Below are 24,651 nucleotides of genomic sequence, written 5' to 3'. Positions count from 1 at the left end.
TCTCACCATACGCGCTGATAGGATACACTGTGCCAGGGCTGCAGCTCCACAGTCCACAGTTGTGCAGAGCAAGAAAAGCCTGAGGATAAACGAGTCTATCTGAGTACTGGAGCGGGGGTTTTCCTGCTACACACACACACACACACACATCTGTAACTTGCAGTATTTCGAGCGTCATCGTGGGGAAACATTTTGGTGCAGGGGACCCGGAGGATACTACTACCACTGCTTGCATCCGCACAGAGGAGCGTTCCGCGCGCCCGACTGGATTTACGCTGCAGTCCACTTCACACCAACTGCATTGGCACAACTGTGAGAGGAAATCATCTCTGTCGTGAAACTCTCCCGACTTGCATCCACAAGTGAAGCGTTTGGGGGGGGTTTTTTGTTGTTTTTTCCAGCCTCCTGGCTCCAGATTATATCACTTCACAACTACCATGGGACAACGTGGCGACGGGCTGACTCGAGGTAAAGCTTGCCCGTGGGAGAAGTGCAGAGAGAGTGCAGGACAGTGACTTCCAGAGGGCACCTGCAGACGAGTGGATGCCGTCTCCGATGTGGAGCTTGTCGCTGTCCGACGCGCGAGTGGTGCTGAAATTTGGATGATGCCTGGCCAGCGACTGCAAGGCTGCCGCTCCCTGCACCTCAACGAGGACAACGGCCGCTTCGTGCTGCTCGCCGTCCTCATCATACTGTACCTGCTGTGCGGCGCTGCGGTCTTCTCGGCCATCGAGAGGCCCTCGGAGCTGCGGGCTCACGGCCGCTGGAACGGGACGCTCCACAACTTCAGCGAGACCTTCAACATCAGCCTGCAGGACCTCAACTCCTTCCTGCGGGAGTACGAGGCTGCGATCGCCGCCGGGATCCGGGCTGATGCTCTGAGGCCACGATGGGATTTTACAGGGGCTTTTTATTTTGTTGGAACTGTGGTGTCGACTATAGGTGGGTGATGTATGCAGCATGCACTGATTCCCTTGACCTTTGCGTCCATTCGCTGTCCTCTACAACATGTTTTATCCCATTAAAGCCAAATGCATCCAAACACATATAAATCCTTAAAAATCTAAGTGAACCTCCCAAGAATGCACATCAATCAGCTCACACCTTTAAGACAGTGATAATTGGATATTTCTTGCACAGAAAAAGCCTCATTCCCCACAAAAATAAGTGTGAGAATGCTTAATATTGATGTGGCCTGTGTTTGTTAAATAATCATATCATTAGTTGACAGTCTGGGTGTCAGAAGGACTGGAGCTGCCATCCCTGTAGGCTGCTTTCTTTCCACTGGCTTACATACAGAATAACAGATTATCATTTTTGTTTTTTTCCACTCATGTGTTACATTTTGGCCGTGAGGGGACTTTGGCAGTGGGGGTGACATCTGACTCGCCTGCCAGGAACGACACACTCATCCCTGGCTATAGGACAGCACCCATGGGTGCAGCCTTTTTTCTTTCTTTTTGTCTTTTTTTGTGTGTGTGTGTGTGTGTGTGTGTGTCACATTTCCATTCAAACCAACAGGAATGTCAATGAGAAGCCCCGTCTGCTCCCCCTCATTTTAACATTTACTCGCGCGATAGGTCAGAAAAGAGCAAGTGTCCCTCGCAGGGCACCCCGAGGGCCAACAGTGTGGTGCACTGCATGCCTGATGCCTCCGCTCACACCCCCTCCGCCCCTCCCTCGGCCACAGCATAGAGTAAGAGGGTGAGGGGGCGAGTGCGAAAGGGTGAACGCGCAAATGAACACACTCGAGGTAATCGCCTGAGCTGACAGCAGCTGTCTATCGCCGACCTTGCCCTCAAGAAACAAACACACACGCCGTACACACTGATACCTCCACCCTCCTCTTAATTGAAAGCTGAGGAGAGGGGAGTGATAAGGAAAACTGATGGGTGCACAGGGGGAATTGGATCCACACGAGCAGAAGACCTGTCAGAACTTTATTTACTGTAGAGCTGTGAGAGAGAGCTTTACTGGCCCTCGGATACAAACACAGAGCTCTCAGGGAGCCCGTGCACTCAGCTCACACATGAGTCGTAAGGGAGGGGAAACCACAGCAGCTGTGTTTGTGTACACGTCTGTGGCAGGTTGAAATCCTTTGTGCACCAGTTGTCATGCAGCAGCGCAGTGTTCCCCCAACAAGCAGATCATATAAAGTGACTCAGCTGCTTGGGGGTAAAGAAAAGGGGAAAAGGGTGATGTCTGTCTACAGTATTTGTCTTTTTCTTCTGTGCTCGCATGGGTTTCTGTTTTGATTTCCATCTCGCTTTGATCTCCCCCCCCACCCCCTTACCCCCCCGGCTTGTGTGCTACTTTTTCCCGCATGCTTGTAAGCCGGCGATATAAAAAAAAATGATTTGAGGGCCTCCCTGCACAACTCTATCAGACTGGCATCCCCCTGCGTTCTCTAGACACTCCTCCCAAACACTTCCCGCCCCTGACTCTGCCGTGGCAGAGGCTTCAAATCGTCAGTGACACTTTGCTCCCCTTGATGTGCCTCCACCACATCGCTTTGAAGAATGAAAGTGAAGCCGGGGCCACTGGAGGAGCTTGTTTACCCAGGTTTTTTGGCCAGATTCACCGGTCATTAGCGCTGCACCTTGTGTGTTGTTTACCGATTTCAGGTGAGAAACACACAAAAAGTACATTGCAGCCCTTTCAAATCATCTCTTTGATGTTTTTTTCTCTAATTTCATTTTTTTTTTGGGATGAAAACAATCTGGCTTGAGGTCGACTCAGTGGCTTTCGATCAAGGTCTCCTTGTCCACGTTGGTTTAGAAGTTGACACAGAAAGATCATTCCTGACCTTGGTGGACAAAAACAGACTCACCACTCTGTCCTGGACTTTTCAATCATGAAACACGATCTTCGTCTGCAGAGGCCAGGTTGTCATGGAAATGTCTCAGCTGGCAGCAAAACAAGAAATACCTTTTCTAAGGTCAAGAAAGCGCTTTCGATCTTCAATTTTTAGCCATGCTGTGCTCTCAGGGAGTGTCGGTCTGTCGTTTGGTCCACACTAAGATATGTAAGGAGCTATAGGATGTATTGCCATGACATTTAGTGACAGATATATGGTGGCCGGAAGATGAATCCTAATGATTCTGGTGAGCCTTTGGTGATGGTTGACATTTGCATGTTTGAGCATAATGTTCCGACCACTATTAGAAGGCTGACCACTTGTCCAGTGATTTGGTTTATGACGAAATACCTGTAAAACATGACATACCCATCAACCTCAGCTGTACTTTGTAATTATAGCTAATTAGCAAATATTAGAGAACTGGATATGCTGCCACTGCTCAGCCTTGCTGCCAATTTGCCCCAGGGGCCACTTGTGGTACTACGACAACAAAAAACGCGTTCATGTACGGCAACCTGGCCTGTGGCCTCAAATGCCTCAAACTATGGCACTCTATGTACCCCTTGAACTACAGTCTTTCTTGTGCAAGAAATCACTATTACCCCTTTTCCACTGGTCAAAAAGCCCATTTAAACCCGCTAAGATTGGGCTTTTGTGTGCAATGGGAATGTGTATACTCAGCATTTACACCCGGGCCAATTGACTCTGCAGTAGACATGGGGTTTTTATCACCTCGGCTCGGCTTGGCTCTGATCTAAACATAAGACCCGGGTGAACGTGTTAAATTCTGCAGCGCAAAGTGATGATGTGTTATCAACATCAGGTGGTGGTGCGTAAATAAGGAAGGAATTTGGGATGTGGTCTATTGTTGTTTTCTCTTCTGTTACAAGTGTTTCCGGCACATTCGTGACGTGAACGTGATGTCAGTGACGTGCAAGGTAACAGTAAGAGTAACCGCTAACTGTTGCTAACTGTGGCTGCTACTACATCACCTGACTTCAATGGCACATCAATTGAAGTATTACGTTACAGGGGATGGCACCAGAGAGGAACCTACAGTGTCACAGTTTGAAGCATAGGGCAACAGACCAAGCTGTTGGATTGATGCGTTGGGAGTGAGTAGAGCTGAAAAAGCACCATCAGAGCATAAGATAATATGAGGCATCTGAAAAACCTTTGACAGGACACCGTGAAATGGAGATAAGTTAAATTATTGCTCTGTGTCATGAATTTTAAATCTATGAAGGTTTTATATTTGTAACATTGTATAAGGTCCCAGAAAAGCTACTTTTTAATACAAAGTCTATGGGGTGTGTGGGAATGTGCGGCTCTGATGCACGTGTGTGGGTGCCATCTTTGAGTCCGGTATCCAGTCCCTGTTATACATCCATACATTTGTCAGCTTTGTTTTTGCGAGCATGTTAGCATGAAGATGAAAGCAAGTACAGCCTCACAGCCCTTTTTTTTTTTTTCCATCCGTCTCGTCTCGTTGAAGCGATGAAGACTTTGTTTTTGTCAGCATCCGACTGTTGGTTCTGTTGTCCTGCCCTACATTTTCAGACACGGCTTTATGTTTGCACACTCATTAAAGAGGGCACAAGAGTCTGCTCGGTAAACAGAATTTCTATTAATACGAGGGCTTTTTATAACCCTCAGGGCTGATTGATAGCTGACGACTGCCAATTAGGACAGCTCTCTGTAGCCGTTAGTGGGCCTGCAGGTTTCATTGTAAGTAGCTGTGATGACATTTTTGGAGAAATACTTTGTCAGGTTTCAAAGTGCTCCAAAGGGGGCATGCTTGTTTGAGAATCAAGTGTACTTAGTGATAGCTGTCTGATCCGAGACTTTTAACCTGTGTTTCACATAATCTTTAGCCGCAGGTTTGGCTTGTGTTCAGGGCTGTTTATTTCTGGGGATAGTCTCTGCCCTGCCTCTTCTTGCCCCTGGCAGCCACTGCAGCTTCTTGTTCCATCACACCATCCGCCCACTCGAGAAGTCTCAAAGGCAGACAAAGCAAATAGGACAGTTTAACAAACAGCACAAAACAAACCCTCATGCAGTTTGTCCTTTAAACAAGGCCTGATTTAGCCTCTGTGCAGTCCAAAACTTGCAAAATAAGGAGAAATGTCAGAGATAGGCAGAGTTAAAAGGAAGATGGTGCAGCAACATGACAGGGTGCTCTTCCCTCAGGATACACTGGGACAGACATTGTCTCTTTTCCCTCACAAACCACCGATTCTGTGTTGGAATGTGCTATTTTAATCAAAAAGGCCTCATTAGGCAAATAACTTTAACTTATACTGTAACATACAGATAATGTTCACACTGTAAGAGGTGTTAAAGCTGCTCTTTGGTATGTTCTGGGGTGCAGTTTGTAGTGTTGCAGCAGATTTCATTGGAAACACTCCTCAAAATCTTAAGCTTAAAGCTTCACTAATCAAACAATTCTATGTTCATGATGGATTAAAATGTCTTTGTGTGATGTGAAAGGAGGCATTTTGTCAAGATGACACTGACAGACAGTACTGACACAACGCCAGTGAAAATTTGAGAATATTTCATCAAGCAAAGATTCAGTACATCTGTCTTTCAAACTTGTGTTATGATTAGTGACATATGACATATTCTGTCTCCGTTGCCCCGCAGTTCAGATTTGAGTGGGTCTGTTTGCTCGAAACATGCTCTGTGCTTTGTCTAGTGGCGCTTCACATTGCCGCTTTTAATAATCGTTATGGATTCAGAAATGAGTCATGCTGATTTTGAACTGCTCGGGGAAGAATATTTAAGAGACCATTCTTGTAATATCTCTCAGAGTGTTGTCTCCTCTCCCCTCTCTTCATCTGTGTCTGACTCGAATGACAACCTTAATTCAATACGCAGATTTGATTGGCTGAGTAGTGTCATGTGAGTGATTTACCATGCATGCAATTGGCCTGTGAGTTTCCTGGACCGCTGGTGCACTAAAGGCTGAAAACCGTGAAAATTAAAATGGCAACACCCTGTGAAATTGTAATAATAGGCAGTTATTTATCAGTTATAGGCCTGGGTGTGATAGGATAGGCTCTGTGCTTAGCCTTTTAGCCTATTCCAGCTCATTGTTTTGGTTTTACAGCCCACAACCTCACTTTGGTTCACTGTTACTGGTCTCTGACCTTGTTTCTTGACACAGCTGACAGCTAAGCAAAACAACCCACTGTTGTCTTCCTGCTCAGCACCAAACGGAAGAAAGACAAAGTTAGCAGCTAGCTGGTGAACATAGCGTAGCGATTAGCAGCTAAAGAGCTGGATATTTCCCTTAGGAGTGGGTGGAGACTAAAACAAAGCTAAAAGGAGAGTGAATATAAGGCTTAAATTTGTCACCCAAACATACGGTTCTAAATAAATACTAATATTGCTCTGTGTCTGCTGGATTTGGCTCGCACATTAACTTTATACAGAGATTTTTATGTGAATGTTGTGTTTACAGCTTGTTCTGCTGCTCCCAAGTTGCCAAAAAATCAATGAGTACTGCTTTAACTCACTGGCCTCTGACACATTATATTGTATTACCATTATTAGCATTATAAACTTGCAGTGGAGTAGCAGTGCAGAGCTAAAGGAGTACATTTCTTTCGACTGGTACAGATGGATGTCCAGTCTGTTCTGTTTCAAATGGACTCAGCTTCTAGGAGTGAGTCCTTTAAAGTGTAGTTTTACATTTTACCTTAACCTCCTATAGTTAATATATGAGCCGTTCTTAACCCCAAAGCACAGCGCCAGACTATAACTTCCCTTCAAATTTAGCAAAAACCTGGCTAGTAGCGTCTGAGAGAGCACTCTTGAGTTGAAATATGGTCTGTTGTAACACTGTAGTGTCTCCATCAGGAGAGACAGTTAACATCCTCCTGTAAAAGCTGAGACAGAGTGCCAAGAGAGATAATTCCTCCAATTTTGTAGAAATTCTCCAGCTGTGTTTTGGATATTATGTGCAAAATTTGATTTCATTTGATGGCTCCGACACCGGTGTTACCCCACAGTAAGTGAAGATGCATCGTCCTGCCAAATTTAGTGAAAGTCAACGCCATCATAAAGTGACTGAGAAATCATGTTGTTTCTTGTTCAGCTGAGAGGCTACGCTCCTTAATGAACAACAGATCTGACATAATCCTATGCAGAAGACCAGAGAGGATGTGCCTGTAATTGTTTGTCAGGTTTTGTGTCCTCGTTATTGCAAACTAATTATCCCAAATAACAGTAATGTATTTGCTGAGATCAAATAGTGATTATGGGCGATCACACGGACGCTGACATTAACCTCGGTTCTTAAAACAAGAATATTTTGACAAAGAAATTTAGATTTTTATGTCACGATCGCAAGGAAAGACCGTGTCCTCTCCCTCATTCCGTGTTGTGCAGCGTTAACAAATAATCATGCCTAATGGTTTATCTTCCTCGTCTTCTTGTGCCAATTTAGAAACTGCTGAGGCACACTTGTGAGGTCTGTGGGACTATTACACGCCTGCCTGATCAGGGCCCATGTTTCTTGGATGAAACTGCGAACCAAATTTGTTCTCTGTGCTGTCCTGCCGTTGTAATTCGTGTGTCTCTGAGGTTACAAGGCGACTTCACCTCGGACTGGCAGAGCGTGCGTTTGGCATTTAAGCAGTTTGCAGTGTCACATGATGGACAGCGTGGATCCCCGAAGGCAGGCACTGTTTTTGCTTTGATGTCGTGTTCTTATTTAGATTAACCGCTTGGTGCTGCCTCACTGGGCCAAAACCATCTGTGTTGTTGTTACTGTTGCTGTGTGTTATAAATTGGCTTTCAGGGGGTGGGTGGGAAGGTTTGCAATCTGTGGACGCAGATTCAGCCATGCACGTCGATGTTTCAGGCTTGTTCTTGCCTTCTGTCTCCCACTTCAGCGCTGCCACGAGACTCTCCCAGACAGTGCTGACTCCTGTTTAACGTCCGTCTCAATTCTAACCACTTTGCTCCTCTGTACGCCACAGCACGCTCATTCAGCGTGTCATTTTGTCATTTTGTTCTCTTGAACACTTAATACAGTGTGTTTCTGTGGGACAACACTGCAGCTGTGTTACAAAATAGAGTCTGCTCATATTGCACAAGCGGTGCATTACATAATGAGATGAAGATCACTTTACAGTTCATTTTATAGAACCATTTGAAGCTGGTCGGCGCTACCTTGTCTCTGCTGCCAGCTTTTTTCCCTCTCTTCTCTTTAGATCTCCCGGGCTGGTCTGTGAATTCACACAGTCAGAGGAAATGTCACTGTTAAAAATGGAAAACAGAGGGCCTTCGGTCACATGAAAGGCGCTCGGGGTCTCTTTAGATTGTGTAGGCCAGACGCTCAGCACAGAAATTGCGTCCCCGGTGAGGAAGCAGAGCCAAACAGCACCGCTGCATAGAAGGTCCATAATATCGAGTCTATATTAATCCAGTTGCTGTGTAATATAACTTGTTTCTGCCTGAAAGCTTTTATTAGCACTGAAAAAAGGACTGTGTGTAATGTGAAAGGAGCAATGATGGCATTGGTGTGGGGGTGCAATCTTCCCCCCTGGTGCCCCCGTGTTCAAAAAGACGCCACGGAAGTGCTCTCCAGGGCGTCCTTCTAGTGCCCATTCTGCACGATCATGCCCTTTTTATTTTTTCACCCCTGCCCCTCAAACATCAAGTCACTGAATGGTCACTCAAGAACAAATTTGATGTACTTGTACGTGAGTCTTTTCAGGACACTTTCTACTTTCAAAGAAAATTACAGCAAATTTTTGACTTCACTTCATTTACTTGACAGCTTTAGTTACTTGTTTCTTTACAAATTAAGATGTATGAATATCAAACATATCTTTCAGTTTCAGTCATGTAGTAAAAAAGTTCAAAAATGAGCTCCACCTCAACCAACTACAACAGTAAACTTCAGTTTTTACTTGAAAACATGAGTAATAACAGTCTAATCATACAATATATTATTGTATAACAGTCACAAGGGGACATTTTTCTGCACTGAGTACTTTTACTTTTACTACTCTATGTACAATTTTAATGTATTAGTTCTTTCACTACACTTTCCCTCCTCCACTGGAACGAAGTCACTCGTCTTTGAGCTCGCTGTTGAGGTTTATGGCCCACAGTGTAACTATTTTCGTTCAAGTTCACCTCTCTCGCCAGCCGCAGCAGGCAGCCATTTTCACTTAAGCCATTCAGAGACATCATCTTGGCACCATGAATGTTTGCACATAATTTCATAGCGATCCATCCAACAGTTGGAAGTCTGGAAAGTGGTGGACCGACCGACCATATGACCACCGTTGCCATCCCAGAGCCACATGCCGGGAGAACGGCTAAAATGTAAACATGCAGTACATGACTTGATGCTGACAAAATGCTCAAATCATTCATTTATTAAAATAAACTTAAATAAACTGACATGAATCAACTCAGCACTCGCCCAACTTAAAACACAGAGAAGTAAACCATTTTATCCCACCACTCCTTTCCCAGTTCCTCTTCTTACTGGGTGCTTCCTAGGTTAGAGTGGTAATGTGTGTGTGAGTGTGTGTAGGGCTTCAATAAATCCTCGTCTTAGTGAACTGCTTCTCCACAGGATAGCTGTACACACCTCTGCGCTCTGTCGCAGCGGTGTCATAAATCCCCCCCCGTCTTGCCAAGGCGTGTACTCGCCTATGTACAGTAACTCACAGACTCAAATCATCATGGTCAAGTGATTCCAAGATCATTTTAGAGGACACAGCAGATTTGCCGGTCCTCCTCCTCCTCCTCCTCCTCCTCCTCCTCCTCCTCCTCCTCGGGGCTGATTAGCATTTCACTGATGCTGCTCTTTGAACTGGCTCGGAAAAGAGAGGATCAACGCTGCGTGCTCTTTGCACTCCGCAGTCCTCTGACCTGCCTCCTAGCGGGGCTAATTTCTGACAGCCATTTTAGATTTCACTCTGGTGTTAATATTTTGATCATCATCGGTTTCTCTGACAACCCAATTTGCGCTGGTGCTGATGTCAATGCTGACTTGCAGCTATGCGAGTTTAAACCTTCCTCATAAGCAGGAAAAAAAAAAGTTCCTCCCTTGAAACTTTTGGGTGGTTGGCAACCTTCGATGCAGTGAAATCACACACCTGCAGAGGCAAAGTGGCGCCAAGTTGCAGAGAGCCTGCATAGCAATTCCACTCCTGCACCAGCTTGTCTGCATCTCAGGGTTATGTGTATAAATAGTTATCAATATTAATAAGCTAACAGCAAGTTGTTGAACAGCTTCATTTGGCAGCAGTCCATCTGTGAAGGAGGGGCTGAGCAGAGAGAGCCAGGAGGACGAGCTGCACTATTGTTCCTTTCATCTGCTTACACGTGGACAACGTGCTGAAATAGTATCTCTTGTAAAGTAGTTGTAGATTCAATTTCAAATCTGAGATGAATCAAGAACCTCTCACACCTTTTTTTTTAGCTTGAGTCAAAACCCTACGAACAGAGAAAACACAGTGTAACTCATGAGACATAGAGGAGGCACACATGACTTTTTGAGCCTGACCTTGAATCCTTGAAATGGTTGATCATGATTAGATTACAAGCTGAAAGAACTGACAGAGCACTTTGTCATCCCTGGATCTTGAGTTCATGGGCTGCATGCTTCATGGCCCCCTGCATATTACACACCTGTATCCAAGACAGACGACCACACGCAGGAGCCGTTTAAAGTTGGAAACAACGCAGCCTCCCAAGCGCCAGAATAAACGTTGGCGCTGTACATTTCAGCAAACCACAGATATGTTGCAACGTGACATCATCTCTCTTTATGTCGCAATGCTGTCCTCATGGTCTGGTTAGGTTTAGGCACAAAAAAACACTTGGTTAGGGTTAGGAAAAGATCAGGTTTTAGCTAAGGGAGTCTGGGGACTTTCACACTGGGCATCAGAGCAGCTGCCTAAATTGGTCACTATTTACTGCATTTGTAAGATTTTCTTACCATCAATACATTTTGTATTCTCTCATAAAAATGTGCTCTACTGCTAAATGTTGGGAGGCACTGAAGACACAGAAGTCTGTGTAAAGCAATCCTGCAACAAAACACTTTTTACAAGGAAAGAAGCAACTTAATGTATTGCATTCAATGCCGAATTTACAAGAAGGCATGGATGATTTAGAATTTGTCATAGCCGTTCTCGCAAAACTTGTTACAGTTCTCCTTACTCAACAACTCTTAAAATCAGGCGCTTTGTTAAGGGAGGCTGGGGATGTTGTGGTTACGAGTTTAATGGTGTGTTTACAAACATCTGCTGCTAACATTGGCAGGTTTAGAGAGCCCAAACATACTCAAATGGAAATCAGACAGTGTGTAATCCATTCTGCCTCTTCTTCTTCTTCTTCTCCTTCTTCTTCTACTTCTTCTTCTTCTTCTTCTTCTTCTTCTTCTTCTTCTTCTTTGTGTTGTTTCGCACAGTTGAGTAAGCGGTTATTCGATGTGGCCCGGAACACATGTGCGTACACGCTGCTTAAACAATGTGTCCCCGAATGTGGTCTGAGTGACTGGATCTCGAATTCGCCCTCAGTGCGTCTTGGTTGTGTTCGATCGGATCACTCAGGACAGATGTGAATACCAGATCTGAACAGCTTCACTGAATCCACACTGGCCTGACTGGAGTTTAACTAAACAGTTGTACTTTCTTTTCCATCATTGCATCAACAGACCTACTTCTCCTGCAGTCATTTGGCATACATTTTGATACTCATAATGAAAGAATGATGATCCCTAGAAAACACCAGGCTCACACGTAGCTGAATGTGCTGAAATGCATACTATATTTTGCCAGCATTCATAAATTACTCAGCTACCTCCAGGCTGGCAGCCTCTGGCCGAATCTCAGTCTCAGACTCCTCGTAGTCGGCACATTCAGTTAATAGAAAGTAAAACATCATTTAATTGAGAGCATCAGAGCATCGCCTCTTCATTTCTCTGAGACGGTGTGATCCATGTATGATCCCGGATCATTATTGCAGCTGTCTGTAACTTAGCAGTCCCTGACAGGAATCAGGCTTTTGCACAGTCTGAAATTTCAGGCACTCGTGCTTTCGCATTAGCAGTAATGAAAAACCATTAAATTGAATGTCTACTGAACCTGAAGCGTTCGTTTTTCTGCTGGCATCTGAAGCGGCTGCTTTCTAAATCTGAGGCAGCTATGAAAAACATACAGTACCATGATTCTGGATGAGCACTTTTTATTATCTTTTACACTGAACGTGGAGCCTTATCACACTGATCTGAGGGGGATAGTGTTTCAAAAGCTCCACCTGGACAGGTGTGTTTACTTAAGGGAATAATACAAGAGGGCTTTATGGAGCTCAGCTTTTATTCAAACATTGACTGTGCACGCAGTACAAGATAATAGGAAACACAAGGACGTAACCCTTGGATCACTCAGGGAGAAGCTATTAATCTGATGAGAGAATGACTCCTCAGTCTCATGAAAGGACAAAATCTGTGTTAGCTTTTGCAGATGAAGCTACACGAATCTTAATTTTGATTTTGCTCTTTTAAGCCCTGACTGAACACTCTGTAAAACCGCAGAATAGTGGACTCCATTCATGTCGGAGCCTTTTTAAAATCAGCAGAGATGAAAGACAGAAGATGGAGAAAATGGAGAGAAAAAACAATAAATGTTGGCGCAGATCCAAAGAAAATGCAGCATGGTTTTTTGACATTAAATCAATACAGACAGCAGTGCAGTCATCAATCCTCCTGCAGCTCTTTGCCGGTGAATTAGGTATTGAGATGCAATTTAAAACACCAGGCTCGATTCAGTTTTGAAGAGCCAAACAAATCACAAAAACAGAAGAAGGAGGTATTTTAGCTTGTGTTTTATTGAACAGGTTTGTGTTGCTCTGTAGATGTCACCTTGATACTTCTAACAATGTTTACACCTCTGAGCTGTTACTCTCGTAATTTATATCTGCTTCATCATAGTCACCACATTCCATGATTACATTACATGATTCATGATTACACATATTGTGCTCATTTTCAGGATCATCATTTTATTTTAGAGTTACTACTAGAAAAGCTTTACCTGCTTTAGAGCTCAAAAAACACATCAGTTTTCTCACACTGTCCAGTGCTGCAGCTCTGTATTCCCCCTCTCTCTGAAACACTCTGTTTGAGCTCCTGTCTCTTTAAGACCACACCGCCCACATACCCAGTCTGCTCTGATTGGTCAGCTCACACACGCCTGACCCAGCACCGCTAACAACAACAGAGCAACTGCGCTGAATCATTAAAGGCGGGAATACTGACGAGGCGTTTCAGGAGCAGTGTTTTCTGTGGGTGAGAGGAGCTTCTGTTAGTGCGGACATTGACCTTTTTAACTTTCGAGATCTTTTACATGCACAAGAACCTTTATAACATTGAAGGAAAGGAAAAAAATAGGTCTCCTCTAAAGATTATTTCAACAAATACATAAACAGTCATGTCATGTTATATGAGCAATAACAATACGGTTGCTAAGGCACTCCAAGAGTCCATTTTTTCTTTTTTTATAAGGCTTTTTGGAGGCATTTTGCCCTTTATTGGACAGTGTGATAGCTAAGAGGCAAACAGGAAACGTGTGTGGAGAAAGGGGGGTGTGACATGCAACAAATGTCTCCAGCTGGAACTGAATGGCCGACGTTGCAGTCGTGTTGCATGCACAGTAATCATTCGGCTACCGAGGCGCTCCCTGGGTCCATTACTACTAATTATTGCACAGCCATGTGTGGCACAAACACTCATTCTTAATGCTTTGACGTGCAGAACAGATACCATTACTGTATCGCCTATGGTGTGTGTGTGGGTGAGCTGGGTGTGGAACTGAATACCGCACTGTTTCGCTTTGCTTTATTAATATTACTATGACCTTTGTTTGTGCATGCAGCGCATTGATAAAACAATATGGCTGCATCTCAAACTACATTTGTCATTTAGTGATCTATATCATTATGTTCTCGAGCTGGCAGCAAAGTGTGAATGCTCCTATTATTATCCAGTCTGCCAGTAATCCTGGCAGCTCCTCAGCAGATGGCGAGGTGATGATGTCTCAGGTCTGGCCGTGTTGCTGCTTCCTCAGCCCTCTGTCCTCTCTGCAGACCCCCACCATGCCACCCCATGACTAATTATTTCCTGTTCGTCACAGAAACACAGTCATCAGAGGGACGTGGCGTTTTCTGCTGCCGTTCCACTCAGGCCAATTTAAGAGTATTCCCACCAGTGGGACACAGTTGGCTTGACTGGGAGCTTGTTTTTAAGCTCTTTAATTGGGGACATTGGGAGGCAGAGATTTGATTTTTGGTTTTCAAAGCAGCCACATAATGAATCTTTGGGTCCATTTTCAGGCCTTCTGGGAGTCTTGTGGGGGGATGTCGTCCTTGCCGATGAGGAGTGACCTTCTGATTCAATATACTGCTCAGAGAGACAAGTGAATGTACGGCACATGTCCTTCATTCAAACATGGACACATAACTGAGTGCTTTTAGTAACCCTTTATTCTCATGAGGGTGTCCATTAGGAGCTTTGGCACGCTTGAGATGGGTCTATTGTATGTTTCTCCTGCATCTTTATCTGTAGTCAATTAGTTCCGACAGGCCTTAAACTCCCTCAATTGTCAGCTGAACTCACACTAAAAGCAGAGTTGTCGAAGACTGAAATGCCCTCGGCTTTGCGATGGTTGGCCTTGTGAGTCTATTTTCCAGGAAAATGAATCAATGAATCTTCTTCAAGATACTTTTATTGTAAAAGGAGTCAAATGAACCCAAAAACCCAACTGGAAACTAACACATCCACCAGGAGTTGATCACCATATGTAAAACAGATAAATGATCTCGTTATCTACGTAAAACAACGTTGTTATTCCAGGATGACATAAATAACTTATGATTTCAAGAAAACAAACTAAATTTAACTAGAAAACTGAGGAAGTAATATGTTTGACCCACGACTGTTGAGAACCTATGTAATAAAAAAACCTTGGTTGGGGTTGGGAAAAGATCATGTTTGGCTTTTAATACCTGCTTTTGTTGACACGAAGATGGCTCAAAGTTTTACCCGATGTCTTGTTAAAACTACCCGGTTTTGTTGCCACAAAGATGGCTGCTAAATGTCACCACGTCTCGTTCAAAATATCCAAATGTGGTCTCTCGCATTTCGGCTGCTTCACCTTGCTATCACACCATCACCATCTCCACCATGAAAGTCAGCTCATATACATGTAATACGAATGTGTTACTAAACGCCTCGGTAGTGGTCCCGCCTTTGTTTCTGTAAATTTGTGAAGTCACACTACATCACCATGTCACACAGTTGCAGAAATTGTGCCTAGATTCACGGTAGAAGTGAAGCTAACTGGAAACTGAAAACGGGACAGAGCTGATCGGAGACACGGTGAGCAGTGCTGGCTCAGGCCTGTGTGAGCTGACCAATCAGAGCAGACTGGATATTCAGGAGGGGGGGACCTTAAAGAGACAGGAGCTAAAACAGAGCGTTTCAGCCACAAGGGGATACAGAGCTGCAGCAATGGACAGTATGAGCATAATATTTCCTTTAATGGATGCGTGGTTTGCAGAAATGTACAATGCTAACATTATCTGGCAAGTAGGCTGCCTCCGACTCCTGAGGAAAACTTCTTTTCAGCTGAATGTTTGACTACGTTCACCTGCTAGGTTCCTAACTTTGTCTGTCTGCCATTTGCTGCCAGACTGATAATGCACAGCAGGCTTTTAGCTGAAATTAGCTGCCTGCTTCGACCAAACAGCTGAAAGCTGAGCTGAGAGGAACTGCAGAATTGGGTCCTAATTATCTTTTCATCAGTACAGGCGACCGCTGCTCCATTACCCGTTCTCCTTTGATCCATTGTTAGTATCAAAATCTTGATTATTGCAGCTTTAAAGATTTGAAGCAATCTACAGTCAGAACTTATGGGCTTGAGGCTGAGTGCCACAAACAGGAGAGGAAAGTTGGAAAGTATTGAGAGACAGACTCACACATTATTGGTTTTGGTCTTTTCATGGGATTTGTTGACAATAACAAAACAAAGAATACTGCCAGCCTTATGGAAACGGCTTCCAATCTGTCATTGTGATCACATGTTTATGTGCTTATTGGGAAATCATTTCTTCTGCCTCATTGTTTTGATACACGCTCAACATATCTTTACCGAGGAAAATTTCCCTCTGGCTGAGGAGAGTTTGAAAAGCACACTTTATAGATTTTTTACTTAATAGCTGCTGTTAACTCCTTTGTGCTGCAGACTCGTGTTGCAGGCTTTGTACAGATCTCCTTCACTCGGAGTGGCTCTTTGGTTTAAATATCTGTTGATTGATTACTGTTCAGTGCTCTCCTAAGTGTAGCAGATTAAATGCAGAGCACTCATGAAGTCCATCAATACTTCTATTAGCAACACTCGTAGTAATGTGCTCTATTTGTTTAGATCCCAATTTTACCACACAACCTAATGAGCCATTGTAGTTTGCCATCAGGCTGTAATGAGGGCTGCTTATTTGTATCACATGTGATTCTAACTTGACCGCAGGTGATAAAAAGCTGATCTGAACACTGAAATCACAACATTCCAGTAACAATCTGTTTCCCTGCAGTCTGATAACCATTAGAGCTTCTTCTTCTCTTAAAACTGTCAAATGGTAATTAATGGATACTAATGGCACCGTTTCCATCACCTTCCTTCTGGTTGAATCTCTAGTGTGTAATTATGTGCAGGCATCATTAGCCGTTAGAGCATAACATCATTTTCTACGTGGAGTTGCTTTATTTAATGTTAATGAATAAATATTCTCCCAGGGCACGGATTTAATTGGATTAGCACACATATGATTTCCTTCCTTATCAAATTCTGCCGAATTAAATGAGTCAAAATAGCTCGGACAGAGTGCAAAGTGTCCTCCGAGGTCAGCGGCAGGATGTTTGGTCTGGACGGGTGCGATTTCTATCGCAATTAGGAGTTTTAAAGTCTTAACGACAAAGTTTTTGTGGGTAAAAGTCACACAGGGTTTGCATCTTCTCGTTTCAGCTTGCCTGTCCCGTGTCCCCGTATTGTTCTGTTGTCCCTAATGCATCTTGACACAGTAGTCTGGAGTAATGGCTCTGTAATGCTACACTGAATCGATGCCTGGTGCCTTTTCCTCTCTTAGGCAATTTACTCAGTAATGAGAGACGGTGCAGGAGACTGTCTCTGAGCACGCTGAGAAGATGTAATCTGTTTTCCCTATTATTCAGTTGGGTTAAAAAGACTTGGGCTGCTAATTAATTATCTATGAAACACTGGAATAGGATTTCACTGAAGGACTTAATTTGGGTAATCACTGCCGCTCACCTTCCTGTCGCACAACGGTGCTTCACCCTCTGCTCCTGAACTTTGTAACTGTGACAAAACCAGATAATTCAATGTCTGGTTTTATATATTAACCCGACACAAGTCTATCTGTGTGTGTGCAAGGCCATGAGGTCTGTTACATTCCCTCTTGTCTCTATAAGCTGTATCAATCAGCGTTGATCTAAATGACCCGACGTGTCAACAGCAAGTCACAGGAGAGTGGTTTTCAATGCGAGAGATAAGGTCAAAAAAGCCATTTTGGATATCATAAAGTGAGTATTGTCTAGATATTGATGTCATTTATTACCTGACAAGGATGGTTATACAAGGGCTGGATGAAAAAGACGGGGGAGGCGCTGCCTTAATGCTCCGAGAAGACTGAAACAGAGGACAGCCATGATGGAAAAATCAATTAACCTTGGTCTGGAAGTGAACTGGTTGATCTTTCAGCACGATTTTATTTGTTGACAAATATACCATCTGCCGTTCTGAGGATAAGGGGCATGACACTATGCGTGTGCGCGTTTAAGTGTGTGTGCAAGTGTGCACTCTCATTGGTCCCTGGGAGAGAAGTGAGTGCTTGTATGTTTCTATACAAATAATCATAAAAGGTTCACATAAAAGAGAGAAGAGAGGATGTGCAGATGAACAATTAATAATCAGAGGTTGATGTAACAGGTCTTCTGCAGATGCAGAGCAGGCCTCCACAACAAACACAGTACAGTGCTTTTGACAGATTAGATGTTTGAGAATATTATTAACTCGTGTTTTGTACTGATAGAAATAATTATGCTACAAACCATATATGGAATAACAATGAACAATATTTACATAACACATAAATACGTTTGTTTGTTTTTTTACTTGACAGTACCTTGTGCTTTTTGGCATGTAGTGATGGCAATATCGGTCTGTTAGCCGGTCCACCAATCTGGTTCAGACTGAAATATCCCATTATTAAAACTAGATCACACTGGGTGAGCTGTATGGAGCCGTTTCATGTTCCTTTTCAGTTGTTTTTTACGTTTTAAAACAAGTCCATATCTTCTTCAGTTGTTTAGGAGAACGCCGCTTTGCTGTGAAGCTCCAGAAATGTTTTGTGAACTATAAAACTTCACCCGACTTTCCATTGCCTTGGGGTTGAGTAGATAATGACTGTATTTTCATTTTTGGGTGAATTTTTAAAAAGTGCTCCAGTGATTTGGCATTTCTTTCCATACAGTTGTGAGACTCAAAAGAGACAGATTAGAGAAAAAACTCAGCAGATTAAAGCAGCAGAAGCTGAGATATTTTTCCCCAGTTTGGGTCTAGCTGTGAAGATGCTGGATACTGCATTTCCCATAATGCAGCTCAATAGCATTTTTTCTTATACCACCCATGCTTCCAAAATGACCACTCTTTTCAAACCCCATACCAAGGTTGAACTACAGGCTTGATGTCTCAGGGCCAAGCAGAGACGACCTGGACGACAGCGTCAGGATTTCTTTTCGAAAACTTTGCGAAGCTCCTGCCACAGAAAAGATGACTGTTTTCACACGCTGAGTAGTACTCCGTGTGATGACTCCCTTTAATGGTCCCCTCGAGGAAGAATCTTACTCACGAAGTGCCACCATGAGGTTTCAATTTCTTGTGCCTCATCAAGTACTTGATGGATTGTGATGAAATTTGCCACAGACATACACGTTCACCTCAGGAGGTGAATAAAACAAGTGTCTGACTTTCCATTGAGTGCCGTCATCAGATCAACTTTCAATTTACATGACCGAACATCTGCAAAACTAATAACAGCGCTGTGTGTTAACCACTAATTTGCGAATATTAGCATTAGCAAACATGATTCTGGCAAACATTTCACCTGCTACATCAGCATGCGTGCATTGTGAATGCTTAAAGCCTCACAGAGCCACCAGTGTGGCTGAAGACTCTTTCTAATTTCTTGGGAAATACTGGATAATTCCACCTATTGAAGTTCCCCTTGGGGATCAATTAAAGTAATTCTCTATTCAGTCACGTAAAAATAATTTGAAAAAGTTGGTAAAGTCCCTCAGTGGTTGAACTGCTCACAGCAAATGTCCACATTGTGGCCATAACCTGTAATGAGTGTTTGAAAGTAGACATTTCCTCATTTGAAGGCGTCGGATTTGCGACCACTGCTATAAAATATACCTTTTTTATTTCCCCTCAATTATTGAGCCAAATGATCTTTTCTTAATTATTCCTACACCTCTTCCTCTTGTGGAAGCCTGCTTGCACTTGTGGTGCTGCGAGAATTTCTCAAATGATCTTGATCTCATACGTGGAGTAAAATACTGTGCTCAGATACCGAGACACTCATCGGCTAATGTTAGCGTCAGAGCAGAAGAGTCAGAGCTGCACCTGTGACACTCCTCCAGATTGTGAAGTGCTTCTTCAACATGCAGCAGAATCTATAAACATCCTCTCCTCTCCTCTCCTCTCCTCTCCTCTCCTCTCCTCTCCTCTCCTCTCCTCTCCTCTCCTCTCCTCTCCTCATAACCCCTACCTCAGCTATGAACACTCAGTCTAATTGACTCAGATATCAGAAGATAGCAGGAAGCCACACCACACAGCCAAGAAGAAAATAATTCTGAGGGTTTACCAAAGCTTTTTTCTGGCATCCTCCTCATTCCCTCAGGGAAACTCATGTTTCTGCAGTCACACCAACAGCAATAAATAGTAAATACTGGATTTAATGTAAACACAAACTGTGAAATCATTATACCGTGGCCAGAATACTTAGTAAGTATGCTTTTTGGACCCGATAAACATTTTAAAATTACTGATTCACAATCATAATAATGTTTTTAAGGACCTTTAACTAACAGATAATTAACAGTTAATGTATCTAATAATCATTTACTAATTGTTTATGCTAACTATTAACATTGATTAATAAAATAATCAGCATTAACTAACAGTTAATTAACGTGTCTATTAATCACTTACATGTCAACTAGGATATACATGTATACATTATTTAATAGTTAATAAAGATGCTGTTAACATTACTTAATAGAATAATAAGCATTAAGTAACTGTTAACTAATGCCTCTTGTAATATGTATGAAGGGTTTACATGTCAGTGAAGGTAAACTAATATTATTATATGGTTGATAAGGATGGTAATGAACATGTATGTCATGAAGTTCATAGCTAAGCCACTTTATTAAGAGAAAACTGCTTTATAAATGTTTATTTAGTGTTTATTATTGTCCACTTACTAGTCCATCCTCCAGCTTATGACTTATTTTTGGTAAAGGTTTATATGAGTGGACACACAGCTTCATGTTGACTTTCCCTAACTTATCGATTAACCAAATATTCAATTTAAAATCAATTATTTTATAAGCATTACCTCACCATAATTAGATATTAATGAATGCTCTTTGTGACCATTATTGTGAAGCTGAAAACACGTATCCCTTCAGTGACGCTTCATAAATGCATAATAGTACCATAACTTGTGTTACGACTATTTACATTTCCTGGATTTATAATAACATTGGGCACATTAAAATCTATGCATTCAGTGAAATATGTTGTGTTTGGATATTGTTTTGTTTTTTTAATCACATAAAGTTTACATAAAGTTCCCTCCAGATGGAAAACTTTCATTTTAGTTTGGTTTACAGCCAATTAATGTAACTCTGGCTTCACATTAAGTTCCAATTTTGTTATTCCCCTTCATTCGCTCTTATTTAACAGCATGCAATTTTATTTGCAAAGCAAAACATTGTTTTTTCCAATCATCCCATAGTCACTTTATTATTGTCCTCTCTGTCCATTACTATGATTTTATATGCACTCCTCTTCTGGGGAATTTTTACAGTCTTGTATCAGCAGCAACACAAATTATTATCCAGTATTTTCTGCACACTGTACTCCACTCCACCTCTTTTACATCATTTTTCATTAGCGGCACAAATGCTTAGAAACCTAATTTAAAAATCTCATTTAGATTTGTGTTTGCTGTCACGCATCGCCTCCCTTGTCTCTAGACATAATTTCTCTCAATGTAAGTGAAGACATCGTGTGGGGGAAAATCTGTCTTTCAGCTCTGTTAGAGGAACCAACTGTCTGAGATCTCTCCTTCTCTCTCTGCAGGTTTTGGCATGACAACACCTGTGACAATCGCAGGCAAGGTGTTCCTGATCTTTTATGGGCTTCTGGGCTGCGCTGCCACCATCCTCTTCTTTAACCTCTTCCTGGAGCGCATCATCACACTGCTGGCCGTGGTGATGAAGGCTGTGAGGGAGCGGCGAATCAGGAACAGCGGTCTGCTCCCACCAGGAATCCGTCATGACTTCTCAGCATACTCCCTCCCGGGCTGGAAGCCCTCCGTGTACCATGTGATGCTGATCCTCGGCCTGTCAGCCATCACTATCTCCTGCTGTGCGTCAGCCATGTACACCCCTGTGGAGGGCTGGGCGTACTTAGACTCTCTCTACTTCTGCTTTGTCACCTTCAGCACCATCGGCTTTGGGGACTATGTCAGCAGCCAAAGCGCAGCTTACGAGTATCAAAGCCTTTACAGGGTGGCCAACTTCCTCTTCATGCTAATGGGTGTGTGCTGCATCTACTCGCTCTTCAATGTCATCTCTATTGTCATCAAGCAGGTGCTCAACTGGATGCTGGAGAAAATGAGCTGCTTGTTTTGCCAGCGCTGCAGTAAAGCCACCGTTCTCCTGGGCAGACGCAACGCCATCCGGCCGGGCACGAAGGGTCGCCAGGGTCGCCAGCGGCCTGACTCAGATGGACCTTGCGACAGTGACACTGAGGGACGCAGACTATCAGGGGAGATGATCTCCATGAAAGACTTGGCAGCCTCTAACAAGGTGTCGCTGGCCATCATGCAGAAGCAGCTGTCTGAGTCGGCCAACGGGTATCCCAGGACAGTTTGCGGCAGCTCACGCCATAACGGCTTCTCTGGGGGGGTTGGCGCCCTCGGTATAATGAACAACAGGCTGGCAGAGACGAGTAACTCCAGGTAGACACAGTGAAACAGGAGCTCTTTATTCCCTTACTGTGTGACAAACCCTGAGGTCGATCGCCATAGAAAAAATACAAGGAAGTGGATTGCCAATGTTACTTGTTATGCATGATTTTTTGGATACTTTTAGTTGGAATTACAAGCCTGTGGTGATAATACAGGTACCAATGGTTATGGTGATGGTGATGATGGCATGAAGAGAGAACAAAAAAAGAATAAAGTTGATCTGGAAGCGTGGGGGACCACCGATAACCCATTTCATTAACCTCAAATCCAATCCAGAACAAATCACTGAAAGTCTCTTAAATATCAGTGTTAGTCTGCAGAGGAATGAGTCTGTTGAACACACTCAGTTTATCAGACTCAGACGACTGAAATGTGCTGTAAAGGAGCCAAGAGATGCACACACTGTGCTGTTTTGAGGCTCTGCCAGTTCATTTGAATGTACATATTGAGTGCTGACGTAAACAAGACAAGTGTAATCACTGAATGATATAGCACATAATAATCTATGCATTATACTTCTCATGCATTTTTTGCACCATTTCTAGACCTTCCATTGATTGTGCGAACCCCATTACTTTACAAGTTTTGCCCTCGAGGGTTTGATCTCGTTTGTGGGGGGGGGGTCAAGCCGAGCACGGCTGCGATGTAGCTGATTTCGACACGGCTGCAGCGAGGGGCGTTTTTACAGTTTGCCACACTAACAGGCTACAAAGAGTAATTTTCCGTGGGCTCGAGATGGAGAAAAGAGCAGCGTTGAAGAATGAAAATCCATTTCTCGTGAGAGAGGAGCTGGCCTTCTTATCAGCTCAGAAAATGCTTTGGCTTGAAGGGTAAAAGAAGGCACCTTCCAGCTTTCTTCTTCGTTATGCTTACAGCTGTCTGCGAGGAAAACAAACGATAAAGGCTCGCATTGTATTAATTACTCTATTTAACGCAGAATGTAGACTTATGTGCTTGTAAAACAGAATAAATGAGAAGTTTATGTTTGTTTCAAGGGAAATATAAGGGAGCAGAGGGAGGTGAAATATGGATGGTTCTATCCTGGAGGCACATTATGTTAAATGATGCAGATTAAAGGTAGCCGGGTCAATCTCTCTGCTGGAGTGGAACAAAAAGCCCTAAAGGATTCTCTCACTTGCATTGATTTGTCTTTTGTGGGAATTTTCTGTTTTCATGGACGGAGCCCTTTTTGCAGACGCATGCCTCTGCAGAGGTTGATTCTCATCTTGATTTCAGTGTAAATGTGTAGCCAAGGTTTAATGGATGGAGGGTGTTTGCGGAGGATGCGGTGCTACTCTGTCAGGCTGCAAGATCGATGCGCCCGTTGCCGGAAACCATCCCTTCCGAGGCATCGTGTGATTTAAAGCCGCGTGATGCTTGATGTTTTTGCAGACAGACAAGACAGAGGAGGAGACGTCGTTAGGTGAACTGTCCGGGAGACGGTGATGAAAGGGAGAGATGGAGCGAGAGGGGCCGCTGACAGCAGCAGAGGTAGAGGAGGTTGTGTTAATGGACTCCCTTCATTTCCAAATTCATGCCCGGTCCAAATCAACGGCCCCTCCCAGCCAAGGGCTCAACTTTTTCCTGGCGTCCATCTTCAACATCTAATATCCTCCTCACCTCTTTTTCTCTTGTCATCTCTGCATTCACTTCACACACACTGCACCAAAACCCTCCTGCTTCCTTTTTCTCGCAGATCTCGGCTCTCTCCTCACGCTCATCACCCTTACACTGTGAATACGATGAGACATGCCATACATGTATATAAATAAATATATATATATATATATATATATATAAACTGGAATGTCTTAAAAAGCGCTTTTTCAATAAGGCGTAAATTGGATCTGGATCTATCCTTAGTTGGTTTTCATCCTGTCCGTGCATAGATTTGAATAATTTCCTTGACTCCCCAGTCTCACCAAGAGGAATAGAGAAAATGACTCAGGTAGTTAAATCTTCAGGCTTGTCTTAGTTTTTTCCTGCATGCCACTATGGTAAAGCCATATAAGATAGCTGTATATAAAACAGAGGACTCTTTCAAGTCTATTTTTCTACATATAGCTTTCAAATGATCTACATGTGAATGATTGAAGAGGTCACACTGTCACATGTCTCTCACGCAGTCAGTCAGCAGATTGACGAGATGCATTCAGAACTTAACTACCCTCCAGAAACACGGATATTTGGGTTACAAAGTGAACACATGATTTCTCGATGTTAAAAAGTAGTTTGACATTTTTGGGGAAATGCACATATTGGCTTTCTCGTGGAGAGTACGATAAGAAGATTGATAGCCTACCATTTTCACATCTGTAAGGTAAATATGTAGCTGGAGCTGGCTAGCTGTAACCTGACTGGTCAGATTGTTTGTGTCACTGAACCATCTGGAAAATTCACCTTCGAAACTGTTTGGAAAA

General features: G+C 43.3%; 1 protein-coding gene across 1 annotated transcript; it reads left to right on the top strand.

The window, feature by feature from the left end:
- Positions 1 to 602: 602 nt before the first annotated feature.
- On the top strand, positions 603 to 22,226 carry kcnk12 (potassium channel, subfamily K, member 12). Its single transcript, XM_073482595.1, has 2 exons — positions 603 to 942; positions 21,340 to 22,226. The coding sequence occupies exons 1-2, from the start codon at positions 603 to 605 to the stop codon at positions 22,224 to 22,226; spliced, it is 1,227 nt and encodes a 408-aa protein (XP_073338696.1).
- Positions 22,227 to 24,651: the final 2,425 nt, after the last annotated feature.

This window comes from Pagrus major, chromosome 15 (genome assembly GCF_040436345.1).
Source record: "Pagrus major chromosome 15, Pma_NU_1.0".
NCBI classification, from domain to species: Eukaryota; Metazoa; Chordata; class Actinopteri; order Spariformes; family Sparidae; genus Pagrus; species Pagrus major.
The sequence above is the reverse complement of the archived record's forward strand: the minus strand, read 5'-3'. Positions and strand labels throughout refer to the sequence as shown.

Coding starts and splice junctions, on each gene's coding strand:
- kcnk12 (XM_073482595.1), top strand. CDS start 603: ATGATGCCTGGCCAGCGACTGCAAGGCTGCCGCTCCCTGCACCTCAAC. Junction 943..21,339: donor AACTGTGGTGTCGACTATAG/GTGGGTGATGTA, acceptor CTCTCTCTGCAG/GTTTTGGCATGACAACACCT.